The sequence below is a fragment of the Aquarana catesbeiana genome, linkage group LG08 (genome assembly GCF_042186555.1).
Source record: "Aquarana catesbeiana isolate 2022-GZ linkage group LG08, ASM4218655v1, whole genome shotgun sequence".
Taxonomy (NCBI): Eukaryota; Metazoa; Chordata; class Amphibia; order Anura; family Ranidae; genus Aquarana; species Aquarana catesbeiana.
Window position 1 is genome coordinate 154600437 of NC_133331.1, and position 23001 is coordinate 154623437.

The 23001-nt window shown below is 40.9% G+C and overlaps 1 protein-coding gene across 2 annotated transcripts in view; it reads left to right on the forward strand.

Annotated features, from left to right (window-relative positions):
- Positions 1 to 23001, forward strand: part of WNT8B (Wnt family member 8B) — a 65785-nt gene that overhangs the window by 35575 nt on the left and 7209 nt on the right. Inside the window, exons 2-5 of one of the 2 annotated variants that reach the window (XM_073596580.1) lie at positions 12329 to 12362; positions 14378 to 14516; positions 14931 to 15146; positions 21289 to 21414. In XM_073596580.1, coding sequence (XP_073452681.1) covers positions 12329 to 12362; positions 14378 to 14516; positions 14931 to 15146; positions 21289 to 21414 — 515 coding nt within the window. The remainder of the gene's footprint in view (positions 1 to 12328; positions 12363 to 14377; positions 14517 to 14930; positions 15147 to 21288; positions 21415 to 23001) is intronic. The other variant, XM_073596581.1, reaches the window with a different exon arrangement.

The following is a 23001-nucleotide window of genomic DNA, read 5'->3' on the forward strand; positions in this document are numbered from 1 at the left end:
CACAGCCATGTACTTAGAAGACCAGCGTGCTGCTGGTTTTCCTCCACCAGCTCTTTTGCAGCTGAGAACAGAGGTTATGTGATCCCTTACCAACAGGGAAAAAAGGTTTTTGTAAAGTTTTTTTTATATGTATACACAAATGTTTTGCCGTTAATTTCTATTTTAAGCTGAATTGATTGTTTTACAAGATGAGGGTTTACATATAAAGTGATTGTAAGGGTTGTTTTTTTTTTTTCAAATAACAAACATGTCATACTTACCTCCACTGTGCAGCTCGTTTTGCACAGTGTGGCCCCAAACATCCTCTTCTGGGATCCCCACATCAGATAAGCTCTCCCTGCTCCTCCCCACATCAGATAACCCCCTAAGAGAAGCGCTCTCCCGAGTCCAGCATTCAGCATCCATAGCCGCCGAATGTATGACTCGGCTCCACCCTCCGGCGCCCGCATCATTGGATTTGATTGACAGCAGCGGGAGCCAATGGCTGCGCTGCTATCAATCTATCCAATCAAGAGCCGAGAACCCCGGGCAGAGAGACAGCGCGTTCCCGCCGGGTCAAGTTCCAGGGCTCAAGTAAGTAAAACGGGGGGGCTGGGGGGCCGGTCACTGCCAGGTGTTTTTTCACCTAAATGCATAGGACGCAATTAGGTGAAAAAACATGAAGGTTTACAACTCCTTTAAGTAGAGCAGCAGGACCCCAATTCGATTCATTTCAATTAAAACAAAAAGTCTTTTTAGGTAGTTTTGGCTGTGACACCCATTTTTTTTAACCTAGCAGCAATAGATCTCAATTGAATGGCAGCAACAACAGATCTTAAAGCTGCATAAAAGTTTACAAAATAAATAAGTTAAAGCCCTCAACTTCATAGCTATTGACTTGTGGCAAACAATTTCATATTAGAGGTGGTGATCTACTTTTGCTAGCATTGCCACACTGTAGTGCATAAAAAAGTTTAATAAAATATCAAAACAGGATACACAAAAAACACTTCAAAACCACATCCTCTGTTCCAAAGTTGAGGTCGTTTTTATCTTGGAATGTGCCATATTTCAGAGACAATAGCCACACACACATACACATGTAGTAGAGTGGCTGGAGGGTATGTAAGCTGCTTGATTCTTGTTTGGGCTGCAATGTAAGAGGGAACTAAGCAGTTTTTATCAATAAATCAAATTTAGAGTGTATTGCTTGAGAGACAACTGCCAGAAATATTTTACAGACTTGCTGAACATTTTTACCAGGCCACAATTAAAGGAGAGACAATCCAGGTTTTATCATGAAATAAAATAATGTATTATTTGTGGGACAAAAGCCAGAAAGAGTGTATAGACACTAGGGATACTGTTAGCTCTTTGCTAGGCTCCAATGTCAAGTTTTCTCATGAAATTAAAAAGAGTGTATTATTTCAACAAATCCACACAAGGGGATATTATTAACAATAAATATATAAATCTGTGCTAAGTTAGTAGTCCTAAAAGCAGCCAGCTACAAATTGTGATACCTATCACCTGTATAGATAAAGAACATAAGCAGCGCTACATTTCTAAAGTGTCATAAGTGCATTCTGCAACATAAAGTGCAAAAAAAGTGCAATATGGAACAGCAAAAGTAGATACACTTACATCACTTAAAGTACATCACATGGTAAAATATGAAAATATAATAATATGTATCTCAATGAATGCATAAAAATATATTAAAAGACCCATCTTTAGGACATAGAGTGCACAGGAAAAAGGCTGACATCCCCCACCGACTAGTGATAATCACACTCAGTGGAACCCCAAATCTACAGAGCCTGTCTTCACTCTGTGCCCACATAAATACTCAATAAAAACTGCAGCCACTGTAGCATGGCCAACATGGAGTTCTAGCACGTGGAGGTATCATATAACAGGTGGCTATCAGGAAGCTTGTGATTCTGCAGCATTTCATCCAGGTAAATACTCGCTGGGTATGATTGCTTAAAGTGATTGTCTTCTGGAGAGATAGCAGCCCATACAGCCAAGGACTCCTTCCTGAAAACAATACTCTCCTGGGTTGGATGGCCTGAAACCGTCACACAGGATTATGAACCTTATTTCCGTAGACACATGGAATTAACTGTGGCTGGCAACTGTGTTTTATAGGGAGACCGAGTGAACGTTCCACAGATCCCCTCAGAGACACATTCTGGACTTGCTACATACTGGGGGGGGGCACACCTATGAAACAAAAGGCCGAGGTGTGGTGGCCGAACCTAGACACAGATATCACAACATATGTGAATGCTTGTGCTGGATGTGCACAAACTGCAAGAGACCCTCCTCGAGGTAGTGTCCAGCCCTGGACTTGGCCCACGGCTCACTGGTTTCGCCTACACTTGGACTTTGCAGGCCCGATCAGAGGACACACCTTCTTGATCATAGTGGACGCCCATTCAAAGTGGCCTGAGGTCATTGCCATTATTCAGCCAACAACTAAGGCGATGGTATCCATACTGTTACATATTGCTGCTACGTTTGGATACCCCAGGGGGATCGTCACGGACAACGGTGCACAATTCACCAGTCAGGTGTTTTAGAGTTTCCTGACTGCCCACAACATCAAGCACAAGTTGACCACACCTAACCACCCGGCTACAAATGGTCAAGCAGAACGGTTTGTGCAGACTTTCAAACATTATTTCAAAGCTACAGTGGCTGCAAGTAAACAACAGTCCCTGTTACCCCAGCAGCTAGACTCCTTCCTTTCTGCTTATAGAAACACACCACGTGCAACCACTGGGGAAACTCCAGCTGAACACCTTCTGGGTCAGCAGCCATGGACTGTTTTGGACATGCTCCTCCCTTAAACGGTCCAGGAATATGTACTGCAGTCCCAAGACAAGATGGTCAAACATGACGAGCTCCCCCGGTTCACAGCCCAACAAAAAGGTATGGGCCCAATCTTATGGGGCTTCCAACACCTGTTGGCTTCCTGCTATCGTTGCAGAGACTTTGGGACTCAAGATGTATAGGGTCTGCCTGGAAGATGGTTCCATTTGCAGACGGCATGCGGACCAACTGCGTCCTTGTTCTCAGCTGCCTGAATCCCTGACACTGGCCGAATCACCAAAGTCTCAAGGGTCTACACCCAGCGGATCAGGATGCATTGGGACTGGTGGTTGGGAAACTCTGAACTTTGGAACTTTGCTCCAACAGTGCCCTCAAGCTCTGGTCCGGAGGTCCGTCCACGCTATGAGCTAGAAGAGCCTTTCTTGGCCCATTTGCCCATTTTGGCCAGCCTTGTTTCCTCCTGGCCCCGAGTCGCTGAGTGCGCACCCTCAATGACACTGTCGCTCTCCGGTTTCAGCTGCTGGCCAGTTACGAGACTTTCGACAGGGCCGCCGAAAGTGATCCGATGCCATTTTATCCCCGTAGCTGTCCCTGAATGATTGGTCTCAACCCAACCCAACCCAACCCACAGGACCAATTTTTAATCTATAAAAGAAAGAGTCAGCCCCCCCACACGCCATTCTTTTTTCTGTCCTCAAACCTGCAGGATCATGGATCACCTGGATACAACCCTTACTATACCACTATAATGGTACAACCATTGCAGGTTCATGCTTCCCTGTATATAGAGTCCCATAACTTAGGTTACTAAAGGCACCAAAAAGTTTGGGAACCCGTTTTTCTGTAGATCTTTTTAGGGTCAGAAGCTCAGTCATTCCCTCCATTTCTCTGCTGGGAAAACTGCTCCAATGTAAAGACAGCCCCCACCTGTTTGGGCTCTCTTCAGCTCATTACCACTCCTTTATCCTTCTTGGAACAAGAGACCCGCTTGGCATGGCAAACGTTATACTGCAGAGCCTGGCCACATGCCTCCCCTCGCTGTGTAACATCTGGGGTGCTTGGCGTGCTCCTCCCAGGACTCATTTATCCCCTTCAGAGTCAGAACTGCATCGCATGGGAATGTGACGTCATTGGCGCATGCGCTGTGGCTTTGTGAAGCCGTTGGCGGCCATTTTGGTGCACCCAAGCTAGCTGTCTGTATATAAGGAGCTGTGTGACTTCATTATGGCAGCAGCTCTCATCAGGGAAACATCTCCTAAGAGCTGGAAGAGGTTCCCTCTTATAGAAACAGACTCGTGCTTCTCATTATGGAGCCAGCCCAAGTTAAGGGAAGTGGAGCGGAGCCGGAAAAAAAATGCAATTAAAAAAATTAAAAAATTAAAAAAAGGGAAAATTATTTTTTCTTTCTGAACAGTATTAAAAAAAAAAAGAGTTAACCCTTTTGGTTTCTTTTTGACAGCCACTTCCCACAGTCCAGTGTCACAAAAAGATTCTCAACATACCACTAGGTAAGTGGCTGCAATTGCCACGTAAGTTCAAATAAAAGAACATCCGGGTGTTTTGTATGGAAAAACAAGATTTCCTGTGTCTTCTTTATAGCCCGCAACGTCAATCATCCTGCAGAGATTCTCCAGATAGGAGGTCGAAAGGTCACAGTATCGCAAGAAGGGAACACTCTTCTTAGCTCATGCATCTCGTAGCCGCAGGTCCCCCCTGCATACGACTAGAAGAGCTCCCTCTCCACATTATTCTGCCCACCCCAGAGACAAGGCTTGCTGAGTCTGCAGAAAGAAAGCACTTCCAGAGAAATTGGTCTGCAAAGGCATGTTTTCTGGAGGCAGCTGGGGATAAGGAAAAGGAAAAGCAAGAGTCCATAGACACTATGAAAAAATTGATAAAGGACTAAATTCAGGAGTTATCTTCATCCCAAGATTTAGCAACTCCTTCAACAAGTGAATTTTCCGCGGAGACCCCCGGCTCAGCAAACAAACGCAGAATTCAGTTCAGATGAAGACAAAGACACGACAGAAGAACACTGTTCCTCTTTTGATTTTGGGTTAATTGAACCATTTGTAGTGGCAGTAAAAGATGCGATCCAATGGGAAGAAGCTTCTGAACCTCCTGCCAAGTCCAGGAAATTTAAAGTAAAAAGCACCAACCTTCCCACTTATGGAAGAAATAAGGGAGGTAATTCTGGGGGAATGGTGGAAGGTGGAAAAAAGGCCGGTCGCCTATAAGTGTTCTCACAAGTTGTATCCCCTAGCTGACTCAGATGCGCAGCTATTTTATTCCTTACCATCAGTAGACACCTCTATCATAAGGTTAGCAAGAGATACGACACTGCCCTTAGAAGATGCAGTTTCCTTTATAGACGTGCTCGTGGACTGATAGTATCCAGTTAGCTTTGAAGCAGGGTATCGAGTCAGACAAGATTATTAAAGCCCTGGATGAATTGAAATTGGCTTCAAACTTTATGGCTGAAGCTGCCATTGATACACTGAGATGTTCCGCACGAGCCATGCTATACTCAGTTACTGCCAGAAGAGCACTTAGTTTGGAGGAGGGGTCCGCTGACCATGGTTTTAACCAAACATGGTGCCGCATACCCTATGACAAGAAAGCCCTCTTTGGCGAAAAGCTTGATACGGCCATTAACCAAGTAACAGGGGGAAAGAGTGGGCTAATAACTCAGGATAGGAACAGGAGGAAAAAGTTCGCAGCCCGCCCTTCCTTTCAACAGAGAAACAAGGACACCAGGTCATATAGGCCAGGAAGGGAATATAGAAGAGGCTGGAGAGGTTCCCAGGCTACCTTTTTAAAGATGGGAAAGCAGAAGACTACATCTACTACGCCTGAAAATCAAAAGTCTTCTTGACTTCCTGCCCACCCAAACCGGTCCAGTGGGGGCTCGTCTCAGGGCTTTCGCCCAAGTTTGGGTGAAATCTTGCACAGATCAGTAGACATGTGCACACTGAAATATTTCGTTTCGGAATTTTCGTTGTATTTAGTTACTCCCGAAATTCGTTTTTATTTATTTTGTTTTTCGTTAAAAATTGCATTCGTCCGAAAATCCAAATTAAGGTTGAATCTGTCATTGAAGGCTTATTGTGTCTGTCGAATGTTCAAAGAAGATTCGATGGAGCAGCTAAACTGTACGACGCCATATAGTTTACCTGCTCCGTTGAATCTTCTTAGAACTTTCAACAGACACCATAAGCCAAAGTACATATGTACTTATTTCTAGCTATTTTACTGCTCCTCCTCTTTGGTTACAATCAGCCAATAACATTCATCATCATCATTATTTTTATTTATCTTTTCTCCCCTACGTCAAATCTTTTCTCCCCTACGTCAAATCTTTTCTCCCCTACGTCGAATCTTTTCTCGCCTTCGTCGAATCTTTTCTCCCCTACGTCGAATCTTTTCTCTCTATGTCGAATCTTTTCTCTCTATGTAGAATAATCTTGGACTAATAGAGTTAAGGTTAGGCACATTCGACCACAGGTTTGATGGACACAGATTGTTATTGTCATCATCATGTCGAATCTCATATCTATATCGAACTGTTGTAGCAACAAAAACGAAAATAAAGCATTTGTTTATTGTCGGATCTTTCGTTTTTCGGATTCTTCACCTTCGTTAACATTTGTTAAAGTGATAACGAAAAAACCTGAAATTCGGACGAAAATGCATTCGGATGAAAACGAATGCACATGTCTATAGATCAGTGGGTCACTTCCACAATACTCTACAGGCACTTCTGGAGGTTTAGGCACCACCCGCCCCGTTCTTCGTTTCTACCCACCAAGATCTCAAGTTCCAGAGAAAAACAGCACATTTTTATCCAGTATGTACAGACATTGTTACATCAAGAAGCAGTAATATCAGTTCCCGGAATCAGAAAGGTTTTTTGCTGGAGGTCAGTTCTGGACTTAAAGAGATTAAACAAATTCATCAGTCTAGAACATTCCATGGAATCTCTCAATACGGAAATCCTAGCAGTGCAACCGAAGGATTGGATGGTCTCTATAGACCTCAAAGATGCTTACCTACATATTCCAATTCATCATGATTTCCAGCCCTTTCTACAATTCAAAGTAGGGGAACTTCGTCTACAGTTTCAAGGTCTGCCTTTCGGTATATCGACAGCCCCCAGAACCTTTACAAAGGTGTTGGTGGCAGTTCTACTCTTTGGGAGAAGGGGATACGTATCCTGCACTCTAGAGATATATACTGATCCTGTCTCAACACAAGGAAACGCTCCAAACTCACCTACAGGAAGTTGTGGACAACATTAACAAAGTACGGTTGGCTAATAAACTATCCGAAGAGTCAGTTTTTCCCAGCACAAAAAATGATATACCTTGGGGCATTGTTCAATACCCCAAAGAGAGCGGTGTCACTCCCACCAGAGAAAATCCCTCTAATCATAGCCAAGGTAGGGAGAGCTATGGCGAGCAGAACCATGTAAGCAGCGGAGTGTCTGAGCCTCCTGGGATAATTTTCCTCATGCATCCCAATGGTAAGGTGGGCCTGGTGGCATCTCCGCATTTTTCAGCTTGATTCTGATTACATGTTTGATGAAATCCAGTCTATGGTGGTGGACAAGACCCCACAATCTGTTAAATCATTGCCATCTTGGCCCCATCTCTTGGATCACTCTTACATCAGATGCAAGTCGTTTGGGTTGGGGCGCCCACTTCGAAAATCAGTTGATCCAGGGGAGATGGCAGTTCAACACAGAAGGCATAATATCCAACATTTTGGAGTTAAGAGCAGCCTGAATGGTGATATCTCATCTAGCATTCTCTCTGAGAGGCAAGTCCATCTTGCTACAGATGGACAACAAGTCGGCAGTAGCCTATTTCCAGAACCAAGGGGGGGCGCACAGCAGGTCGTTGTCCAACGAGGTAGCCCCGATAATACTCTGGGCCAAAAGGAATCTCACCAACCTCAGAGCATCTTATATCCCAGCTCTTGAAAATCACCCGACAGATCGCCTATCAAGGAAGTTCATCAACAACGAATGGTCCTTGCACCAGGAGGTTTTCCAATGGATCTGCTACAGATGAAGCAGCCCTCAAATAAACCTTTTCGCGTCTCCTCTCAATGCTAAAACACCCCGCTTCTTCAAGAGGTTTACAGCCCGGGATTCAGCGGGGGTGGATGCCCTTGTCCAACTATGGATCTTCCAAGTAGGATATGCATTCCCTCCGATACTGAGATTTCTTCAACGCCTAACAGAAGAACAAGTAACCATCTTTGCGATCGATTAACACTTCCGGTCACACACAACCTTCTGTCTCAGGGGAACCTCTTCCTTCCACATCCAGAAATCCTGGATTTGAAGGACTGGAAATTGAGCGGGAGAGGCTGGAAAAATTCTGTTGCTCCCACAGAGTAATACAGACATTGCTTCAAGCCAGAAAAGCTTCCACCAATAGCACCTACTACAAGATTTGGCAAAAAAAAAATCAGAATTTGCGGAAACTAACAATTTCAATCCGTTAAAACCAGTATTTCGCAAAGTTCTTTTGTTTCTACAAAAGAGGTTAGATTTAGGGGGACTCCCTGAAGGTTCAGGTCTCATCCTTATCTGCCCTAAAAGACACCAGATGGGCTCTAGATCCACTAATAAAATGTTTTTTTTAGGGCAGTCCTTAGATTAAGACCTCCAAGGAAGTCGCTATATCCAAAGTGGGATCTGCCTCTGGTACTCAGTGCGCTCGCAGCTCCTCCATTTGCACCTACGGAAGAATGCTCTCTAGAAGACATTACTCTCAAAGCATCTAATCGTCATCACCTCTGGTCAAAGGGTCTCGGAAATTCAAGCCTTAGAAGCTAGGACCCCTACATTATGTTTTTTTTCCAGACAGGGTGGTCTCGATTCACCAGTTCGTTCCTAAAGTTCCCTCTGTATACCATCCTAACCAAGAATGGGTACTCCCAGCTTTTGGGGAAGATCCAGCAACATTAAAGCTGCATAAACTGGACGTGGCAAGCACTCTCCGACATTACATTGAGCTGACACAATTTTTTCGTAAAGATCAACGTCTCTTTGTGATCCCTAAGGGTGCAAGAAGAGGAATGGCAGCGTCAAAGACAACCTTGGCAAGTTGGATTGTACGTCTCATTCAGAGAACATATTGGGCTAGTGGTTTACTGGTTCCAAAATCAATCAATGCTCACCCGACGCAGGGAACGGCACCTTCCTGGGCGGCATTAGTGTGAGTCTCTCCAGAAAGTATCTGTCGTGCGGCAAGTTGGTCATCTTTCACCACATTCATGACACACTACAGTCTAGATCCAGCCGCGCTCACTTCTCGTGACTTCGGGAAAAAAGCTTTGCAGTTGTCTGCTCTATAATCTAAATTAAAACAATTTTTTTGCAGCAACCCTCCCTGTGAGTGAGTTATTGATCATATGTATGCTGCCATGAGGGCGCCAGGAAAACGGAAAATTGAATACTTACCTTTCCGTAATTTTCCTTTCATGGTGCCAATCCATGGCAGCATATGCCCTCCCTTTCTATAATCCTTAAATAAAAGAATAATGTGTGGCGCTATAAAAAATACTGAAAATCTATATTGGTGAATATAGAGTCACAATGGTAAGGATGATACACAAAGTGACAAAGTTATGTGAATAACCTATATAGGGTGTGTAACCCCAAAAATGGAAATTCCTATATCTAAGAATTCTAAACTAGGTTAGTGACCACAAAAAGTGTGAGTGAGTCCTACTAGATGTGACATCAAAATAAAAGTGCAAAAAGGAGAAGGTAAAAAATATATATAATGAGCCAAAATACAGTGAGTGGTCTCAGAAATCACATTAGCGTGGTAATGCAAACATAGATGAAAAGACGATGCCACATGTCTATCATATCAAAAATGCACAGAACAAATACTGACTAGGAAAAACGTGACATATGGGTATAATGTTGTGTTAAAAGTCCATATATAAAGTGGAGATTCATGGGTATGCAGGATGCTCCAAAATTTAAAAAATGCTTCCCACAGCGAAGTCAGAGGCATACCAACATGCAAAACCAGGTCTTCTCCAAACATAAATTCAAACAAAGAAAAGAGTAATGCCCTTACCAGAGATGATGGACTCACAGGCCGTTGGCGGTGAGTCAGATAAGCTTGTACCGTCAAACGGTAGGGTTAGATCCGGTTCCAATCCAGGAGAAGTGCTAGGTGGGAAAGGAGAGCCTCACAACTCGTTCGCCCCTGGAGGAGATGAAATGAGCCCAAACTTACTGCTAGTCTGGTTTCCTATCCAGGGACAGGCTTGAATCTTCCACCAGTTTGCTGATGACAAGCAGATTAAGGACATGGATTACTGGAACCATGTACTGTGGTCTGATAAGACCAATATACACTTATTTAGTTCAGATGGTGTCAAGCGTGTTTGGCGGTAACCAGGTGAGGAGTACAAAGACAAGTGTGTCTTTGGGAAATAATAGTGGCCACCCAAAATATTGACACTTTGGGCCCAATTTGGACATTTTCTGTTTGGGATGTACTCACTTTTGTTGCCAGCGGTTTAGACATTAATAGCTGTGTGTTGAGTTATTTTGTGGGGACAGCAAATTTACACTGTTATACAAGCTGTACACTCACTACTTTACATTGTAGCAAAGTGTAATTTCTTCAGTATTGACACATGAATAGATATAATAAAATATTTAAATGTGAGGGGTGTACTCACTTTTGTGAGATACTGTGTATATATATATATATATATATATATATATATATATATATATATATATTTATATATATATATATATATAGGCACAGCGCTACACAATAACTGAAGTTCTTGCTGAGACATACAAAAAGGTAGACCAAAAAAAAAAAGAAGTTTATATTCGCTGTGAACAAAGAGGTGGGTACACACTGTAATATCTTTGCATGATATAGCACAGGTTAGCTCTGTATAACAGCAACTGCAAATACTCTGTCAGCTGTCCCCACCCATTCCAGGACCCTACACACACACACACTGACAAAAAGATGCTGGGAGCCCTGACTTTTATATACAGAGATGTTTGTCACATGGGACAACTCCCTATATTGGCCCTTTCAAGCCACCTTTCTACAGTTTAAAGACCATTAAATTGGTTACTATAGCAGTAAATGGCCACATTAGTTTGCCAGTTTTCCAAACTGCAAAAAAGGTTGAGCTCATGTTTGACCCAAACCCGAAGCTCATCCCTACTTACCTATTTAGCTCCTTGGCATCAGAGCTTTTGTAGTTGTTATCTTCTAAGCTTAGACATTCAGGCTCCGTTCACATCCCACGTTTTGGGATCGCTGGCTGGAACACCGCAATGTATGATGTGCTTTTGGGTGTCAGTAAAGAATAACGCAATCTGATTCTGCTGTGTTTGTCATGCAGCAAACTGCGCCTTTAAAATTGTTTGAAGCTTGTCATCTGAAAAGAAGCAGGAGCTTCGTTTGGGGCGTCAAATGCGCATAGGGCAGCCCATTGAAGTAAATGGGCTGGCCCTATGCAACACACAAAATCGTGTGCAAATTTATTGTAAAGTGCTGTGCTTATTGTAAATAGCTGCGCAAACTGTTGCCGTGATATAAATCCTGTATAATAATTGATCAACCAAAATGCGAGTGGGAACCCTTGTTCCCGCTACGTAAAAGTGTGAATGCAGCCTCAATGTACATTTACTTTTACACTAAATTTCTAGCAACAGAAAGGAACAGAAGGCTAGTACACAGCTGAGGGAGTGTTGTAGACAGTCTCTGAACTGCATTAATAATTTGGAAGACTAATTTGACCCTGTGTAGCCTGTTTATAATACTGCATCCCAAAAAAGACCAATACTTCTGCCATTCCTTGGCATCCATAAGCAAAGTAACAATGCTAATTATTACCTAACACCAGTATTTGAAATATTTGCACATAAGTGCATTAATGGATTACAGATTTTGCCCGATTTCCATTGTTGTGACTGGAGGTAGATGTTTTAACCCTAGAAAAAGTCGCTTGCATGGTGTGACTCGAGTTCTCATTAACACAAGTTTATATTGTGCTAAAGTACCTTTCCTCCCAAAATACTGTTCAGCGATCTTTGCTAGGGACTGGTCTGCTGCAGAAATATGCACACAATATTTGTAGCTCAGTTAACTTCATATACGATACAGCTGCTTAGTCCTTTTATTTGAGTACTCTTTTGTACAAAGGAAATTGTTCTATGCAAACAAAGCATATGCCGACTTTAGCTAAATAGACTAACTGTTGGGTATGATTGTCTGTTTGATTGAAAAATCGAAAACTAATCCAGCATAACAGTGACCCACACAACATGCCCTTTATAATGTTTGGCCATACTCTTTAGAAGTAGTCTTCCACATGTTCTATATTTTCTGTATTATAATGGATGCATCTCGTAAGACAAATGAATGAAGAATTCCTGGCATGTTCTGGATGGGGAAGCTGGAGTATGTTTCTTTCAATTAATGGTCTGCTCTGTCTCTTGCAGGTCAGTGAACAATTTTCTGATGACTGGTCCCAAGGTAAGAGACATTCCTTTGATCTATATTTACACTTTGCAGAGTGATTTTTGTCCTGTAAGAGGTCTCCTTTGCAGGGTTGGAGGACCGTCACATATTACAGCTACATGTGTAGTTTTTGAGGATTATGCATCTGCATTGTACAGTATCTAAAACTGCAATGCTCCTTACCTCGAATATAGGGATACTACAATAGAGGCAAAGGCAGAGGCAAACCAAAGATTCCATCTTCTCAAAATTGTAACTCATAGTTTATGATTGTTGGTAGTCTATTAACACAGAAATAATTTGAACAATGTTACTGAGAAGTATGGGCACGGCCTGGTAATATCTTATATTTAGCGCCCTTTAAAGCAATTTCTCGTAACTGTATCGGAAACAGTAACATAGGAACTCAGAGAAAAGAAGAATGAGCATGACAGCCAGATTTCCAGAACATAGGGTTTGCAGTTGCAGTCTACACATTCTGTCAACTTTACAACCTTTTACATCCTGTGTGATACCAATGTTGGTCTTTGGAGGTCTTCCAGTGTGTCAGGCTGTGCCCTATCCATAAAGAGATTGTCACAATTATAAGTCCCTAAATCGCCTCCTGTGCTAGGTAGACATGTGTGGTTCGTTTCGTTCCGAATTAATATTTGGACAAATTTTTCATTATTCGGAGATTCAGATATATCCGAATACCCAAATATACAAATTTTACCGAATGCTCCCATTAACGTAACAAAATTGGTCCGAATTTCGAATCTTATTTTACATTGAACTCCAGTCGAATTCTAACTGTACACATATTGCTGAAATCAAAGACTATGTGTGTTATTAGAGTACCATTTCAAAATAATACTGTTTTGTTAAGCCTAAGGTGATTTAAAGAGTCATTGGAATGATTTGATGAATTTTTTTTCTTTTGTTTGATCACTTTGCTGCATTCAAATTGAAAACAATATAACATTTTAATTTTGACAGATTCGAAAATGTATCGATTTGAACGTTTTGAATCGAAAAAAAAATTAGTAAATTCAAAGAAAATTTAAAAATTCCGAATACGAATTGAATGAATCAACTGAGTTGAACTAAACTAAATAACTAGATTAACGAAACAAAACAAATTTTTTCATCATGCACATGTCTAGTGCTAGGCCAAGTCAGACTGAATAAAATAGGTATCCATAAAAATAGAGCAAGAATGCACTGGTCTTTTAATGTAAAATAAAAAAAAAATTAAGATAGTTAAAAATACCTTAACAAGCGAATAAGTCATTCAGACTTATCATATGTAAATCTCCCAGTTGCATGGGTCCACAGAAAAGACTTGTCAGTGTAACTGTATTACAGACACAAGCATGCATCCCTCTGACTGCCTTGTTATAGGGACAACACTTTTCGCGAGGCTCTCCTAAATAAAATAAGTATGGTTCGTTTAGCAGAAATCAAGGAAAACATGGCAGCACACATGATTCTGTGCACAACCTTACTTCCACTTTCTTTAAAGTTGTGTCCATGATTGTGTTTTGCCTTGTTTTAGCAATTTGTCTTCTTTTTAAAGTGGAACAAAATTCCTCTAATAAAAAAATACTGTAAGCTAGAGTGTTTTAGCAAAGTGTTTTCCAAAAAACCTTGGCCCATTCCCAGCATCTGTAAAATGCAGAGTATGGAGTCAAGTGATGGGACAATGCAACTCTCCACAGGAGAATTGGCAAAAGATGTCAGTGGTCATTGAGAGAGTAACAAGGGAAATGCAGACCTTGCATTTTTTTCATATACAGTATATTGGTATAAAAACAGGTGAAAATTAGCATTGCAGAAGAGTTAAGTGTGACAAAATGAAAAGCATTTGCTTCACCAATTTTTAAAAACAGGACCCTCTATTGGGATATTGAATATAGAAGCTAAAGCCTTACATATGTTAAAAAAACAAGATTGTCCTGTCTCCTACCACGCTTCCATAATATATTTTTGTTCTACCACTACATGGAAGTAGATGCACTTACCATCTACTTTGATTTTTTTTCCTGTAGGCCTATCTTATTTACTCAAGCAGTGTGGCAGCTGGGGCACAGAGTGGTATTGAAGAGTGTAAATACCAGTTTGCTTGGGACCGGTGGAACTGCCCAGAGAGAACATTACAGCTTTCCAGCCATGGGGGTCTACGCAGCGGTAATTCTTTTTTCATTTATTCATCATATCTTGATTGTTGTATCTTGTGTGCTCTTCTTCTCATCTTAAGAATATCCTTTAAACTATTTAGGTAGTAAGAAGTTAGTTACTTAAATTGTCATAGGAATATATAAACTTAAGTTATAGCGTGTTTTCTGTGGCTTTATTATGAAATATTTCCTGGGTGACTTTTCTAAAATTGTTTGGTAATGTGGGGATTTTGGTTCTTCTTCCTGGTGGTGGTGTTTTGCCATTTCTACCCAAGAGCTATCACCTAACCCTTTGACCTTTTGCCAATGGATGCCTCCAGGAGTCCAAATTGATTCCATTCTATCAATCAATTCAGGATATATATTTCAAGATAAGTTGGTTGGGGTTAAAATCCCTCAATTTCCCAAGTATCCTCTTTTCCAGACTGGACCCCCCCTTCTACTGGATCTTCCACCACAGGCAGCAGCCTCTATGACACCGGGCCTTCTTCTCCAGTCTGGAGCATTCACTTCAACAGGATCCTCTTCTCTAGACTTGAATCTCAGTACAACCGGACATTCTTATCTCGTCTCCAGATCCCATTTCCACCGAATTACCCACCACCTGGAGTATCTCTTTCTGCGGGATTCCTTTCTCCAGGTTAGAGCTTTCTTCTATTTCATGGCTCCATTGCTACAGTGCAAGTATTTTTTTCCAGATTCTGTACTTTTACAAAATAATTTGCCCAGTCCTACAGAGATTTCCATTTTTGGGTTTAATTATAAGATCAATATTTTATTCTTCTGTATCATTAACAAATCTTTGTCACATAACCTGCTGCTTTTACGCCATCATTTCAGCTTGAGTTTCTTTCATGAAAAAAATTTTTGTGTTGCTTTTTTCCTTGATGGACGCTTCGTACTATAGTGAAACAGGTCTTAGCCTTCTTTGTGCCATCTATCAATTCCCTGGGGTAATAAGGACTGTTAAAGACATATTTTTTCTTCTTCTTAGGAGCATGCACCAAGCTCCCAACTATCTAAAGAGTCTAACACCACCTTGACACTAAGGTCACTAAGAGATTATATTGAATCAAATAGCTCAATATATGTTTGTGCTTAGTAAAGAACTCACAAAAGCATTGGCCGAATTGACCACATCAAATAATGAGCACTAGGTACCATAGCGCCTAGAGCTTATGACTTTGAGACCTTGAACTGAAAATGTCTTGATGTTGCAGTACATTGTTTAAACAGAAATCAAAGTAGTATTAAATACATTTACAAAAAATAATAGTTTACACATCTGATTTTTTTCTAGATGCATGGCCTCAGAACATCTGTAAGTGGTGAATGGCAACCACTGCTACCGAGGGCTTCCAAGAAGACTGAAAAAGTCTATAATTTGATCTTATATGTTTTTGTCAATCATCCCTGCCATTATTTTTACTTTAAGAACCTTTATGATAAGTTTAAATATGATATGTTGTGGGGGAAAAAACTACCATTATTTTTGAGGGCAAGAATTATAATTTACCCTTACAGTGGACTCTAAAACAACATTGTTCATTGGCAATATAAGGCTCAAAGAGGACCTGAACTGTGGAAACTGTACTCAAAAAGGGCAAGCAGAGAGCAAAGGACTAGTCATCAGTATTGCCTGTGGTCTCCCTGCAATATTTTTCTCCACGACTGGCGTACTATGCCTGTGTCTCTGTGTGAAGGTGCCAATTTGGTAGAAGAATAGGGTTTTGTTTTCTCATGTCAGAGTGGCCCCCTGATGACTGGTTATATAAAGACTAATGGAGAAAGAATGAAGTAGAAGCAAGGAGATCCTTGCACTGCAGACCAAGGTAAAATGTCATGTCCTGCAAGAAGATCCGTGAATGACAGTAGTGACATCAACAATTCTCACACCAGAGATTTTGGAGCAAGCAGTCTCAGACAGAGTGTTTTAAGAACTCACACTTCACCCGCACAGCTGTTCTATTGTGGACCACAAAGGATTGTGATTTTTTTTCTCAGAGACTATGGAAATCAGTGGTCAGTGAACACTTCTTGAAGAATTTCAAGGAGGGAGGTTCAATTGTTGTGAAGAAGGCTTCAGGGTGCCCAAGAAAGTCCAGCAAGTGCCAGGACCGTCTCCTACAGCTGCGGGATCTGGGCACTGCCAGTGCAGAGATTGCTCAGGAATGGCAGCAGGCAGGTGTGAGTGCATCTGCACGCACAGTAAGGTGAAGACATTTGGTGGATGGCCTGGTGTCAAGAAGGACAGCAAAGAAGCCACTTCTCTCCAGGAAAAACATCAGGGACAGATATTTTGCAAAAGGTACAGGGATTGGACTCCTGATGACTGGGGTTAAAGTCATTTTCTCTGATGAATTCAACTGTTTGGGGCATCCGGAAAAAACCTTGTCCAGAGAAGAAAAGGTGAGTGCTACCATCAGTCCTGTGTCATGCCAACAGTAAAGAATCCTGAGACCACTCATGTGTGGAGTTGCTTCTCAGCCAAGGGAGTGGGCTTACTAACAATTTTGCCTAAGAACACAGCCATGCATAAAGAATGGTACAAAAACATCCTCCGAGAGCAACATCTCCCAACCATCCAAGAACAGTTTGGTGATGAACAATGTCTTTTCCAGCATGATGGAGCACCTTACCATAAAGCAAAAGTGATAACCAAGTGGCTTGAAATTTTGGGTCCATGGCCAGGGAACTCCCCAGACCTTAAGCCCATTGCGAACTTGTGGTCAATCCTCAAAAACCCCACAAATTCTGACAAACTCCAAACGTTGATTATGCAAGAATGGGCTGCCATCAGTCAGAATGTGGCCCAGAAGTTGATTGACAGCATGTCAGGGCGAATTGCAGAGGTCTTGAAAAAGAAGGGTCAACACTGCAAATATTGAATTGGCTCTTTGCATAAACTTAATGTAATGTCAATAAAAGCCTTTGACATTTATGAAATGCTTGTAATTATACTTCAGTATGCCATAGTAACATCTGACAAAAAGATCTAAAAACAATGAAGCAACAGACTTTGACACAAATATTAATTTTCACATTCTCAAAACTTTTGGCCAGGGCTGTATATCTGCTGCCACCTTCCCCACTTCCCCATCAAACACAACTGGGGCCAGGAAAAAAATCTCCATTCTTCTTGGAAATACATATCCTAGCATATTTTCCTAGTTTATGGGTTATATAATAGATAATAGCAGTAAAAGAAGGTCATGGGTTGTGGTTCAGAACAAAATTCTAAAAAAATTGAGCAACCTGTCACACAACCAAAGGATTATGATTTTGGTATGATTATGGCAAATTACACTTTGCTAGTTATATTACAACTTTGTATTGTATTGTAGGAATCAGCATGTTATTACAGGCATAGAAGGGTATATTATGGTTACTGAATAACAAATACATTACTGATTCTTGCCAAAGTACTTTAGCTTAAAATGTATATTTTCTTTGCCTATGTGCTGTGTGGTATACAGTATGTATGTCCTATATAGTACAATGATTATTCTCTGTTTCTCTGTATTAGTTGTTGAATAAGTACATGTGCAATAATTGTAGTCATGCTTTATTTTAAAAAGTTAGGTACAAACCTTTTTAATAGTTGCTCTCCTCTTTAATGACTTGCTGCTAGTGAGATCCATGAATGTAAAAGTGAAAATTATTATAATGCTTCACTTTTTCCATTATATCCATTTTCAGTTCTCTCTCCTACATTTTAGTCCTGGACCACTGCATCAAGGATGTGTTTTTTTCCATGGAAAATATCTTATAAATTTTACATGTAATTCAACCAACTCATAATAGCGTAGGACGTGTGAAAAGCGACATTTAACAGGCTGCAGTTAGATTTAGGCACATGATAAAGAATTGGGAATTTTTCTTTAGTTGTAAGGATTGGCGACATTTATTGATGGGAGCTTGATACGTAAATCATGGTAGACAGCTGCGCGCCTACATTCTGCAATACCAATAAATGCTATAAGATAAATAAGTGAATAATGTGCATCCCTTGGCTTGCAGGTAGACACACAAGGGGAGATTTACTAAAACTGGTGCACACAGAATCTGGTGTAGCTGGGCATTGTAACCAATCAGCTTCTAGGCTTTATTGTCAAAGCTTAATTGAGCAAGCTGAAGTTAGAAGCTGATTGGTTACTCTATACAGCTGCACCAGATTCTGTGTGCACCAGTTTTAGTAAATCTCTCCCACAGTGACTAAGAATTTGAATATGTAGGGAAAGAAATAGCTCTCATTTTTGACTCTGTATTAATTCCAGGGATGTCATTCTGATCTTTGCCTAGTGTGTCGTTGACCTAGTACAAGCATGTAGGGCAGGAGATCATGCTTTCCAGACTTTATTAGCTGCATGCTTGTTCCAGGTCAGTTACTAGGTAGTGAAATAAGGATTAGCATGACAGTCCCTAGGACTGGACCTTTAAAAACAATGTGAGCAATAGCAGTTTTCATATTTCTATCCTCACAGGTCCACTTTAACCAACACCACAGGTGGAGAGTTTGGACATGCAAGCAGCAAGGCACGTGGGCCTCCAGGTCCAGGGGACCCCAGGAGGGCATTCAGTGTTGTATACTTTCTGCAATGTAGATTTTGTAGGTGCACAATGTATAGATATCACCATTTATGAAGGTGTTTGTGGACTTATGCATCATGTGCACAAATTTGCATAAAACAGTGTTGCCAAGACAAATTGCATTAAGAACTATATTAGAGATAGACAAAACCACCTAAACAACCCCCTATCTTGGACTACAATGGGATCAATGCAATGGGGGTTATTTACTAAGGGAAAATCCACTTTGCACTGCAAGTGTACTTGGAAGTAAAGTCGCTGTAGATCCGAGGGGGACATGCAAATAAAAAACAGCATTTTAGCTTGCACATGATTGGATGATAAAATGAGCAGAGCTTCCACTCATTTCAGATCTACCCCTTAGATTTAGAGCGACTGCACTTCCAAGTGCACTTGCAGTGCAAAGTGGATTTGCCTTTCGTAAATAACCTCCAATGGGTTGCACTTGCAGTGCAAAGTGGATTTGCCTTTCGTAAATAACCTCCAATGGGTCTTATAAGCTTTTGCAAGTGAGAAAATATTGCATTAGGAGCAATAAACGTCATTTAACTTTTTAATGGATACCTAGTAGCAATGTTAGTCTTAGGCTGGGTTCACACTGATCAATAATCAAAAATAAGTGCGCTTACAGCTTGTATACAAACATTGGTAACAATGATTGATTAAAAGATGAATTGTGAATTTCCATGCATAATGGTGAAATCAAAAGTATATATCATAAAGAGTGATGCAATGAAAAGCAACTGTGAAAACACTGCAAATATACCATATACTAAATGAGTAATTATATCAAACTACTACAGGACAGAGTGAACTTCATTAGTAGTAAAAAACAAAAAACTAGTGATGCAAGTCCATAAATTAGAAAAAAGAGTGAAAAGACAAAATAAAGTTCATGAATGAGTATCAGCTTCATGCAGATAGGGAGACACATCCACGCTCCGTCCCGCCGTGACCCATGTAGGTGAAGGAAAAAGAAAGGAGTATAAAGATGTGACTCTCTGTTGAGGTGACTCCAAAAGCAGTGCTAAAGATGGACCCTTACCGCGAACGGTGGACCTCCCTTATAGCAAGGTCTATCGAGCAAGCAGATCTAGCCCTCTGCAGGGACCGTAACGTGAAGCCGTCCAACCCCGTCGCTGTGTCCTGCATCTCCAGGATGGCGCAGTCCAAGTAGTCTACCTGGTATAGGGGGGGGAGCGCTCACTTGTCCTCTCCTCCATGTGTTCACCTCTGCAGGGACCGTAACGTGAAGCCGTCCAAGCCGTCCGCTTGCTCGATAGACCTTGCTATAAGGGAGGTCCACCGTTCGCGGTAAGGGTCCATCTTTAGCACTGCTTTTGGAGTCACCTCAACAGAGAGTCACATCTTTATACTCCTTTCCTTTTCCTTCACCTACATGGGTCACGGCGGGACGGAGCGTGGATGTGCCTCCCTATCTGCATGAAGCTGATACTCATTCATGAACTTTATTTTGTCTTTTCGCTCTTTTTTCTAATTTATGGACTTTCATTACTAGTTTTTTGTTTTTTACTACTAATGAAGTTCACTCTGTCCTGTAGTAGTTTGATATAATTACTCATTTAGTATATGGTATATTTTCAGTGTTTTCACAGTTGCTTTTCATTGCATCACTCTTTATGATATATACTTTTGATTTCACCATTATGCACGGAAATTCACAATTCATCTTTTAATCAATCATTGTTACCAATGTTTGTATACAAGCTGTAAGCGCACTTATTTTTGATTATTGATTTATGTTTACACGGATATTGGTGTTTGTTTGTGCAGCTACAGGTTTTGTTTTTTCTTTTGTTTTTTATGGTCATATTTTCTAGCGTGGTTTTTTCCCACGTTTATTGGGTTCACACTGATGCAAATTGGATCCGGTTTTCTCTGCATACAATTCGCATGACAGGAGACTGTGACCGGCTCTCAATGGAGCTGGGTCACACAGCTGCGGGGTGGCCACGGAGCGCATTGCACAGAGGTCCTGCGCATCTTTGGCTCTGTTTCAGGTCCAAATTCAGACAAATATTTGGGCCTGATTTGTCCCTGAAAAGGGACACATCGGACCCCTGCTGTGAGCCACGTCCGCACACAGTGTGAACCCAGCCTAAGTGTTTATCTTAGTTATAATATAAGTAAAAAAAAAAAAAATTTTAAACAAGCACTATTTTTTTTTCCAGCAAATCGAGAAACTGCCTTTGTGCATGCCATCAGCTCAGCTGGAGTAATGTATACACTCACACGGAACTGTAGCCTTGGAGATTTTGATAACTGTGGTTGCGATGACTCCAGAAATGGACAACTTGGTAAGAACAAAAGAGTTCTCTGTCATTATATATATATATATATATATATATATACACACTGTATTTACATCCTATCACTTCATAATCAGCACTAGTGTTGGCATATGGTTCTTTTCACCATCTATAAGATGTTTTTCAGCAGTGGTGGGAACAAAATGCAGAGAGAACGATAGGCAACCCTGGCCAGAACAATGCAGACAACATACTTAAATAATGCTACCCTTCATCCCAGCTGCAAGGTGTGACTGAACCATTCAAATTAGTAAACCATTTTAGACCCGGCATGTACAGGGTGCTTGCTCAAAAAAACACTGGGAATGACCAGTGAAAGTGCTTTTAGAGATAGACTGTTTGGAAAAGCATCAAACCAACCACATGGGCAGTTACTGACCTTCCAGTGGATATTTATACACAGAGTACAGGAAGTAATATTTGGATTATCATAGCCAAATGAAGTTTGAAATACCAATATTAACATTAAATTGCAAAATGGTTTAACAATAATGCAGTATATATTAGTGTTTTAGGTGAAGTTTTCCCTTATGTATCTATGTGGTGTAATATGACAATGTAGCACCCAGCTGTGGACAACATAAAGTGAGCCTGGTAAATTTCAGTTTTAGTCATGTATTAAAGTGAATGGCATTATGTGCACTGCCCTATGTTTTGCTGTAATCTGATATTGAAGTATGGTAGCCTGTAAACTTTATTATAATTTAACCAATACATTGCAAACACTGCATTACAGATACCAACCAAACCACAGATATTTACCACAGGTCTGCTTGTCTATTTGGTTAATTTACTAAAGGCAAATAGACTGTGCACTTTACAAGTGTAGTTGCATTCATTTTCCCCAGAGCTTAGTGAATGTGGTGAGGATCATCTTTGTAAAGAATACCTAAACAGGTGCAAGGAAAATTTAAAAAAAAAAAGCATTTTTGCGAGCACGTGATTGGATGATAGAAATCTACAAAGCTTTACCACATTCACTAAGCTCTGGGGAAAATGAGTGAAACTGCACTTGCAAAGTGCACAGTCTATTTGCATTTAGTAGAATAAACCCCAATGACTTTGGAGCTAATTTATTGTGTACATTATCCCTCAAAAAAGAAATGTAAATATGACAAAAGGGAAAACTTACTGCTCTGGCTGACTGAAATTTGCTGATAAAATGTAAATTCTGTTTTTTTTTTTGTTATCCTGAAAACTTTGCTTCTGTTGTCCAATCTGCACCAGATGCCTCTGCTGTATTATGTTATGCATACACGTATTTTTAAAGGGTCAGCCCACCCTAAAGTGATATTTTTTAAGTCCCTGCCTCCTAATTTATCTTGAAAGGTAAATCAGCTTGACAAAATTCTTAACTCTATTCCTGTCCACATGTGAGTGTTCAGTGTTCCTGCACATCTTTGCAAATGCTTGCCCCTACTGTTGCATTTTCCATAGTATAAATAAAAAAAGAAATTCCAGTAAAAAAGTGGGAACCACCTATAATGGCCACAAGACCCAGGAACACAAGTGTACAAATATTAAAAACAGTCCCTAAAAAAATTAAAGCAATTATCAGGTGTTTAAATTCCCAGC